The sequence below is a fragment of the Neodiprion lecontei genome, chromosome 4 (assembly GCF_021901455.1).
Source record: "Neodiprion lecontei isolate iyNeoLeco1 chromosome 4, iyNeoLeco1.1, whole genome shotgun sequence".
Taxonomy (NCBI): Eukaryota; Metazoa; Arthropoda; class Insecta; order Hymenoptera; family Diprionidae; genus Neodiprion; species Neodiprion lecontei.
The window spans coordinates 35,075,647-35,086,150 of NC_060263.1; the positions used below are offsets into that span (position 1 = coordinate 35,075,647).

The 10,504-nt window shown below is 34.5% G+C and overlaps 2 protein-coding genes across 2 annotated transcripts in view; both read left to right on the top strand.

The window, feature by feature from the left end:
• The window catches only part of LOC107222504 (43 kDa receptor-associated protein of the synapse homolog), a 51,236-nt gene extending 46,239 nt beyond the window's left edge, over nt 1-4,997 (top strand). The window contains exon 11 of the mRNA XM_015661901.2: nt 4,986-4,997. The gene's annotated coding sequence lies outside the window, so the exon portion shown is untranslated. The remainder of the gene's footprint in view (nt 1-4,985) is intronic.
• LOC107222472 (protein PAT1 homolog 1) lies at nt 1,764-9,558 on the top strand. The gene is made up of 9 exons (XM_046736739.1): nt 1,764-1,917; nt 2,666-2,863; nt 3,105-3,675; nt 3,785-3,888; nt 4,167-4,678; nt 4,783-4,996; nt 5,070-5,285; nt 5,388-5,651; nt 5,740-9,558. Exons 1-9 carry the CDS (start codon nt 1,879-1,881, stop codon nt 5,995-5,997), a joined length of 2,376 nt encoding a protein of 791 aa, XP_046592695.1. The 5' UTR covers nt 1,764-1,878; the 3' UTR covers nt 5,998-9,558.
• The last annotated feature ends 946 nt before the right edge of the window (nt 9,559-10,504 follow it).

Here is a 10,504-nt window from a genome sequence, read left to right on the forward strand (position 1 = left end):
AGTTTGACAAAAAAAAGAACCACTTCCGGCATAAAGAGGACAAAATTACTTTGAAGTAACACCTTTCGCCAGTGTCCAGGCGCGGGACAAGAATTCCAAATTCTCTGATTATATTAAGCATCGTGCCAACATTATTCGCCTGATAATTAAACAATTTTTCTGAAAATCTCGAATAATTTTTCATTGAAAGACAAATTAACTTATCATAAATTAAAATTATTTTATAAAATTAATTATGTTTTAACGGATAGTTCGAAGAGAAAAGTCATATGCGGAGTCATACCTAAACTATCGTATGAATTCAAAACCAAAAAGAGAGAGGAAAAACAAACAACCGGTATACACAAATAAACAGCCTTTCCCAATTATGGCCGGACAATTGTTCTCGTAGAATCCTTTATTTCATCGCAGAAGTAAGAATTGACTCCTCGGTTGTGTTTCCGCATACTCTTCGTATCGTCAATGTTCTCACAATCAGATATTGTTCAGATTGTAAATTCTTCTTTTCTATGGTTTGCCAAAAACATTTTTTTGTACTTTTATACAAGAAGTTGATTTGAAATATCGGGAAGGCTGATTTGAAGCTCAGATTTCGGATTGTTCAATTATATGAATAAAACAAATAAGTATAAACTGTCTGTATCTATAAATATAGGTATGTGATTTATTATCACGGCAATGTATGCACAATCAGTCAAGAATACAATGAATCACACTCGCACGTATATAGTCTGTATGATGTATGTACAAGCACAATACCATGTTGACTAAAGAAAAGTTTAAATGAAATGTTGATAGTACTTTTAAAACAAAAGTATAAAAATTATATCACGTATAACATTCGCAACGTTACTCTAAGCACACCGTAATAAAATAAATTGACGAGTTTTATCGTTGTTCTTGTTTTAGACCGAACAAGTGTAGATAAATTATACCTCGATTAAGAGATAATAAAAGTGATTATTATAATGATGATAATAAAGGAGGATATCGTTTTGAAAAGTTAAAGCATATTTCTTACGAACCATCGCCAATGGTATTTGATATTTTTCATTTCCTGTATTGTGGCAATTCCGTTATCCTACAAATCGATGGTGACAATTTCAGGAAAAGCTAGGATGAAAAAAGATTTAAATCACTGACTTAAACGACGTTGATTCGGATATTTCAACTGTCATCACCGGGTAAAGCTCATATCATTACGGTCGGAGGCCGTAGTAACAGATGAGTTTTTCCCAAGTTTAGTCTTCGGCATTTTTCGGTGATAAACAAGTCAAGCAAACGTGAATTGAAACAAACACAGGTGAAAAGAATCCTGTACATTGGAAGAAAATTTCAAATTTTCAAAAATTTCGCTATAGTATATTTTTTCGTCTTCGTGGAACACTCTGCGAATTGACATAGCTAAACGTGAACCCGCCAGAACACTTGAATACTTTGGGATCCGTTCGGACTTGACTTCCGGTTTCATACCTATTACAGCGCTTATGCGTGGTGGAAATCGGAACTATCGGAGAGGGCAATAGATAGACGTAATATGTATAATTTTGAGGTAGCACTCGATATTCCTTCTTATTAGCGTACTTTGGGCCATGAACAAATGATTTGATTATCGTATTTCAAATTTCGTACCATTCTCTGATTAACGTGGCAAATAATCAATGGCATCTATGAAATGAGAGGTTGAAACACTGGTTGAAAACGCGGCTTCAGGGACAGTGAATTTGACCCATCGCGATGTGTTGCGTTCTCTGACGGGGAATACCGAAAGCCTGTCGGGAAGTCCGTGGTTAGTCGTGACCGCCATGACAGCTGATGTCTTTTCCAGCGCTTGACGTTTAGTCGGATCATGACATTTTGCGAATTTAATTTTGACAAATGGCAGACTCTTTTTTCGGATTTGACACATCTCTCGCTGTAAGTTGTATTTGGCTATATTATTTCTCGTTAAATTTGTTCGGAATTTTCCTTCGATTGGAAAGGTATCGCCGATGGGAAACCCTTGATTTTTTCGCGTTTCGACCGCGTCGCGGTACAGCATGGATCGAAAATTTGTTATTTTTATAGCATATCGCGCGGCTAATGCCTTTTATGATATTTCACGTCGACGTTTCACAATCTCTCATCCTTCTTACGCTCGCATGTACGGAAATTACGCTAAACATTAACCCTGCACCAGCCGAGATGCAAACAACGTTTTCACGGATGTGAACTCTGATACGGCCACGAATGTACTATACATAACCTAAGTCTTTCATTATCCCCGCCCCGGAAAGGTCAATAACATTGAATGTCGCTAACCGTGAAAATTTCATCAAATCTCGCAAGATTTTTCTGAGAATTTCAGCGGCTTCCAAGCTCAACCGTCAGCCATAACTCATAGGTTATGTTTCTATAATTTCGCACGTACAACAGTTTCAAAATTAATTTGTCAACTCAGTAAGGTGTCTCTGTTTGCACTTCAATGCTCTGATCTCTTTTTCTCATTCAATATTTATTTGTTGAAACCCAGAGTTCCAATTCGTCAAAATACCAAGTAATATGATCTCGGGTTATTTGCAAAATATAACATCCGATATTACTGGCACGTTCAATCTATTGCATGTGTTCTCTACTGGATTGATGAATGTTTGTCATTTGTTGTATGATTCCTCAAATTTAACAGGGTGATGGCCTAGAAGATGGATTTGATGGACCATTGGAAGATGAAGATATTATTGGTGAAGAAGATGAATATGATGCATTGAACGATGAAACATTCGGAGCGGAAGCAACAGGTGGAGATTGGGAGCAAGATCATGAGAAATTGGCCCGAATCACCGAGTCCTGTAGACAGCAGCCGCCCAGCTTACCTTTGCACCGGGTTTGTAACTGCTTGTCTTGGGCAAGATTCCGCAAAATTTAAGATTTTTTACAAGCAGTCTACTTTTCAAGTTTAATGATTGATTTTAATCTTGTATGATACACAGATTTGTTATTTTGCCCCGATTTGGAATACAAAAATTCAGATTGTTTTATTATATATTGCATTTACTGGATAGTTCAATTATTAAAATCAAGATTGATGCAATTTAAAGCACAATATTTTATTCTTTCATTTTTAGAATGGCATTGAAATAGATATCGAAGATAGCTTGTCACACTTGGTACTAGATGATAGAGATGGGACAACGCCACGACCAGGTGTTTGGGACAGCCCAACGAGCTTTCCTATGCCCAGAATTCAACAGCGTCCTTCGATTTCATCTACCCTTAAAAATGTCTGCACTGTTGAGGAATTGGAGCGAGGTCTCATCGCTAGTAGACCGCCTCCAGGTCTTGCTAAACCTCTACCTCCTCAACTGCATCTACAACAGCACCATCAACAACAACAACAACAGCAGCAGCAGCAGCAGCAACAGCAGCAGCACCATCATCAACAGCAACAGCAACAACAATTACACTATCAGCAACAGCAACAACAACAACAGCAGCAGCAGCAGCAACAACAACAACAACATTCATCAGGTGGACCATTCTTGTTCGATTCCGTACCATTGGGTGAACTTCAAATGAAAGGCCTACCACCTCCTCGTTTTCCCCCAGGATTAGGCCTTCCAGGTCCTCGTGTCATCTTACCTCCTCAAGTGAGACCACCACCACCTCAGTTTATGCAGCACCACAGACTGCTTCCTAGTGAGTAGAACCATCTATATATTTTCAAGCATTTTCATTATCATGTTGGTAAAAAAATTTTGTATGTGAAACTTGACTGCTCCAAATCGTGTCTCAATGTTTTTTTCAGATCAACAAGGTAATATGCTAAGGTACCCTATGCCTCCTCATTTGATGATGCCACCAGGAGCTCAAAGGCAGCCTCCACCACCTTCATTTCGTAATAATTATCCTGTAAGTTATTCATAACATGAAAGAATACAGGTTTGCTACAAATCTGTAAAACTTGGAAAAGTCAAAAAGTTTTGAGTTCAGTAAGGTTTTGTTCTTGATATTGAATCTGAAAATAATATATAAATATTGGAATATTATTCATGTCAAAATTTGTAGCGATCCTAAAGTAACGAAAAATTTCTCATAAAGATTAGTTCGTGAGTAGTTGAGAGGAGTGAAAGCAAAGAGAAGGAGTAATGTAACACCTGAAATTGAAGTGGTATTTGTTTTACTTTTAGCAACCACCTTATCCAGGACTCCCTCCACCTCAATTACTGCGTCCTGAACAAACGATGATGCCGCCATTTGCTAACAATCAAATGAACCATCATCAACAGCACTCTCCCCATTCAGGAAATCAGCGAACAGTTCAGAATAATCGACCGTTCCATTCCAATGACCAGCCATCTGGTCATCAACCACCTACTCACCAGCCATTTTTCAAAAACAATCAATACCCTCATCATAATCACAACCGAAATAATCAACGGTATCATCAACAGCACCACTATCAAGGTATGAATGGATCGAGTGGTCCAATGGGTGACTACGATGAGTACGCCGGCCTTATGAGTAATCGTGAGAAACAATGGCTGATCAACATCCAGCTGTTGCAACTGAACACCAACCAGCCATATGTCGAAGATTATTATTACACTGTATTTTGCGACAGGCAAAACAAACTAAACGAAAATCAGGAACACAAGGACAGAAGGCATCATAACAACAATGGCCACCATAGAGATTCCAGGTAGATATACTCGATATTTTTTCGACATGCAAACCAAACAAAGCTCATAAATTCGATAATAATATTTTATTCTCTAAATGTCAATAATTTGTATATCACAACAGGGATAGAGATCAGCAACAACATATACTGACAAAGGTAGTTTACACGCCCATGCAGTTTGAAAATTCGCTTGGTAAGCTTCAATGTGGTAGTGTGACTGCTCCTCGCAAGATAATTGACATGGACGTGGTTCCAAACAACGATCCTCAGCAAGCACCACATTCACAACAGAAAGACTCGAAAAAAACACGTCAACTTCTACTAGAGATCGAAAGAGTAAGTTTGAAATGTTTACAATTATTCAACATCATGTTTCAACTAGTTATTCTCTTTGTTCTTTTTTTTCCAGTTGTACACGTTGCAGTTAAAGCTCGAAGATCTGACTAATCCTTTAGCTCTATTAGCAGCAGCTGAACAGCAACACCAACAACAGCAGGAAGGAGAAGGAGAAAAGAAACCAATCAAAGAGTCCAAAGTTGAACTGATTGGCAAACTAATAACTTCGTTTCTGCAAATATTGCGAAATGATAAATTAGCCGCTTTGCTCAGCATTCGCAAAGGAAAGGTCAGTATTTACATGAAGGGTCTAGTTTAACACTGTAGAGTAACAAACGTCATACATCGATTGACAAAATGGTCCTTTATGTGATCGGAAAATCAATTGCAGATGTTGTTACTTCGACTGCTGCCACACATGAGCGTAACTGAATACAGCTCTCAGCTAGGCGATCTGTGGACTGGATTGGTTCGCGGATTGGTAGTTATAGGACGCAGGGATTCTCATTTACTGACAAACTTTTATCCTGAATTTCGAAGGTGGTTACATACCATAACTGATTTCGGCTCTGTTTTACGCCTAGCGAAGGCATTGGTTGAGTCAGCATCTCTACCACTAAAAAACAACAGCCTAGCATTTGCTTTAACAAACAAGGTTTGTACCATTTTTGACTCGCAATTTCTCGTCTGATCGTTACATATTTACAGTGGTTTTAACTTAATTTGGTTTATTGTCACTGCAGTTTGGAGTATCGGTTATAGCCTCGGTGTTAGAACAAGCTGAAACATTATCTCCAGTTGAGGATACGATGGCTGGCGATTGGTCAACTTTTGTTATGACACTAGTAGAGACGATCGGAGTCACGCCTCCCAGCGTTGCACCATGTGAACCGATTGCGGCTAATACTCTTAATCAACATTTAAACAGGATTCAATCATTGAAAATTGAAAGGTATGCACCATTGGAACTACTGTTGACCGATGCAAACCCTTCACGATAGTCTCAATTTTAAAATATGTAATTTGAGAATTTTTTTTCTCGTTCTTATTCTTTTTTTTCGCGACTTTCCGTACTACTTTCTAAAACTAAAATGGGAAATGTTGAAGGGTCAGTGTTTTTGTTACCTCTGAGTGATCTTAGCGAATACATAGGTAATACTGGATATCATAAACCGGTGTGAAGTACAGTGAAATGCATTTTACGCCTAGTTTGAGATAGTGTTGAAAAAAAATATTCTCTTTTCTAAAAGATATTGAAACACAGACAGTTGTGTATAGCTGTTGATAGAATTTATATTAATGCTGTTCAAACTATCTTACTTTTTTATGACGAAATAGCAAAATCTGCTAGTTACTCCATATCGGAGATATACATATTTAGAAGAAAAAAAAGTGAGAAAATAATGATAATTATCCACACTGTTTCTACTGATATCCAGTGGTCCGGCTGAAAATTTCGAACAAATATTTCAAAATTAATACACCTTCGTCTTCGCTCTAAAAAATATGTATTAATGTATTGATGGACTAAAAATCAAACAATTGAATGAGAGTTTTGATATAATCGAAAAAATCTATTTGTTACCTCTCACGTTTTTTAATTTAAGTAGCATAAGTCACATGACGCTTAACGGCCTTTTTTTTCCTAATATAATTTTTTTTCTAGTAAAACTTAGCTATGCTGGTAGATTGTACAAAACGTGTTGTATTGGGACAACCATTTCAATCTCTGTTTTAAATAGGGGCATCAAAGACAAAAAAGGTCTCTCAAAAGATCTAAGATAATGTTTGACTGAAATAATAATAGTTATCGTTGAAATATTAGCACTACGAGTAGAATTAATAATTTTTAGTCTGTGATTTATGCTATATAATCTCGATATCTGTAAGAAAACGGGTTGGGTGGATTCATCAATTCGCAATTTTAACTACCCATATTATAATTTCCGAATATGTGGGAATGAATGTCAGTAATAAATATTGAACTGTAAAGATTGTTCTATTCATACAGATTGGCAAAACAAGCAGGGTGAGATACGAATATTATTTTCATGTTACTTTTATTAACTATTATTATCATATACATACATTACGTATTTACAATACAATACAATATATTGATTTGTGTCTATAATAATTGAAAAGATTTCAGTAATATTTTCACGAATCACTTCAATTATTATATTAATCAATTTAACATCCATCAAATTAGATTTCTAAACTGTGAAAAAAATTCCAATCAAAGAAACATCATTTATGTTTAGACATATTCAATAAGGCATAAGTTTTGCTGATTCATGGTGGAAAAAAAAACTTGATCGCTGCCTCGGATCGTGAAATCTATTTAATGAAACTTTATCTAAATAATCTTACTTATAAATTACCTGATCATATTTCTATGCGTTAAAGATTCGATTAAAATCGATAAAATTAATATTTTCAACATCCGATACAGCGGTAGATCCACATGTACATTAATTGCAAATAGTACACTATTATTTGTTACTATTAATTATAATAATATTATTATTATTATATATTATATATGTGTAGCTTGTACATAGCATGAAACTGATAAATGAACAATTCCTATGTTTTGTAATTAGTTGCGACTTTTTTTTTCATAAACAAGTTGAGGAATACTCTTTCGCGAAATGGTAACAAAAATATAATATCAAAGCAAAAAAAAAAAAAATAAGGAAAAATTAAAAAATTAAAAAAAAAAGACAGTTTTCTCTTATTTTGTAAAACTTCGTTAATAACTGTATTGTTTAGTCATTGATTAGCCAATGTTGAGTTAGAGTGTCAGAAATATTAAAAATGATGTGTATGTGAAAATGTATAGGTAGATCAACGTCTTACAATTTACCATCAATTGACTTTTAAACCTAAACTAAATTGTAATTATATAATCACTTGTAATTGCGGATTTATAAGTAAGTAATGGGTATTTACGCGTTTACACATTTGATTCAACAGGTGTTGGCGAAAAATAGTCAATGCTAAGTTTAATACGTGTGTGTGAGTGCATAAAGCCTACTGAACTACCTGAGATTATACGGTGAATTGAAATCAAATTATTTTTCCCCGTTTATGTATCGTTGGTCACTGGGAAGTTAAAAATAGACACGATTTGAATACCGTACTCTGGCAAATGAATTTTACTCAATAACCGTTTAACATATATGTCCGTGAAATTATCGTACGAGGTAATTCAAAGGCTTTATTTTGTAATGTGAACTAAACCGAATACCCTATTCTTATTTTTAGTACAATTGACGTCTAAGTGCGGCAGAGCCTTTCAATTATGCTTTGTGGTACATCTTAATTATTCATTCAAACACATGAATATACTGTTCAAGTTCGAGCGTATAATGAGAGTACTCATAAAAAAATTATGACAGAAAAAGTTAAACACAAAAAAAAAAGTAAAAGGCAAACAAAAAAAAAAAAAAAAAATTAAAAGGTAAATAAAAAAAAAAATAATAAAAAAGGCAAAAAATATAAGTCCCAAAGAAGTAGGGAACGTTTTTATTTCTTATCATTCGTGCAATCTGTAGACAAATGCATTTACTGCCAACACAATGAATAAAATGTTTTATTTATTCCACATTAAATTATATACGACGCGTTCCGCAGATTGCCCGGATTTTCATTACATACGCATCTGTACAAGAAAAACTGAAAATGTATAATATCGCAGTACAAGTCCAAATTAGCCCTGTCAGTTACGCTATATTCTTCTTACAATGTAACTGGGTGATGAGACATTGTGCGATTTATTAATGAAAAAAATAAAACTACTTACACTTTAAATTAGTTTAGTAATACTATTAATATTATTGACATCATCATTATTATCATTAGTTAACGTACGTTTTGCATCATTGTTTAAGTTATGGTTTAAGCATTCTGATGATATAACTATTATCACATGTTATACTTGGTAATTTACATTGTGAAGTAGTAGCTTTAACTACTTAGGTGAAGTTCAACTGCAAAAGCTTTGCAAATCTGCCGCACGCAAGTTAATATTATCCATGCCTTGACTCGTCCTATTTATTAATATGTTTCGAAAATAGAGAGTTTTTGGCAAGATTTAAGGCGAGATTAGAGTTAAAGGAACGTCAGAAAAAGTAGTACTTGTTGAATAAAAAAAAAAAAAAAATTTTAAAAGCAAATAGCTAAAATGTAAGAATTTGAAGGAAAAAAGTTGTGGGATGGATACATATTTGTTTGTATATTATCTCTCATACCTTGAAGAATGAAAAATTTATTAGTCAATGTTGATCAGAACATTGATTAAAAAAATGTATGCATAATTAAAGTAAAGAAACCCAAAATGGCGTAAAATTTAGTTTTAGAGGACGAAAGATTCTCTTTAATTTTCTCTCAACAATTAGAAATATAATTTCAATACAACTAAACTATCTACCATACGTATAACAAAGCCGAACGGAACTGAATACTTGTGTTAATAACTTATACCACAGCTACTGTTAAAAGAAAAAAAAAAGAAATGAACGAAAAAATCATGTTCAAATTACATAACATGGAGTTTACTTTAATCTTAACGAAATTAGAGATATATTTTTATAGAAATGCTGTGTTTATTGCGTTAAAGATCAATTAAGAGTAATAATTGCCCTAAGATTTGAGATAATTTAACGAGTTATTTTCGAAGTTGAAAAGATAAAAGAAATAACAATAAGAAGAAAAAAATAAAATGAATAAGATTTTTCTTTTAAATTTCATAGCTATAATAAGTAATTTGTACGTTTGGTACAGGAACATTGAGAAAAAAAAATATATTATAATAATAGATGATTGTAAATTTTTGATGCTGCCGAAAGAAATAACTCTTGACTGTTGCATATGTACAGATATTTCATCTAATTTCAATTTAAAGTCGTAAATAAATGTTTTGCATCCTAAAAGCGAACCTTTGTAGTATCTTGAAGTTGTAAACATTTCTCGTGCTGCTGGTAAGCATATACCTACATATACCGTTCATATACAACATCTGTATTATCGTGATAATTTGGTAATGAAATACGTTCGACAAACTGATATACTAAACAGATTGTAAATTATGCCAATTAAAATCTTAGTTAAATTCCAAGCACGTTTCATATCGGTATTGATAGCAAGAGTGATACCGTTTGTTACTACAACGTTACATTCATCGTCCGCGCTTACTATTGTTATTGTTATCCTGTCTCCAATTCAAATCTGCCGCCGATTGAATAGATAGACAGCTGTGCGATTCGAGAGTCTCACTCATTACTTCGTGGTCTCTCTCATTGAACCGTATGTGTTATGCGGTTATATTATAGTTGAGTGGTGACTCTACGTGAAAGGTTCTTGTTCCGGCGGCAAGGTGGAGTAAAAATCGCGTCACAGGGATTGGACGAATCGAGCCGTGAGAATTGCGAGTGTAAAAAAAGCGATGTTCGTTATTGCGGAGACCCGGAAGTTATCTGCCGTCTGAAAAAGCGATAACAAAAC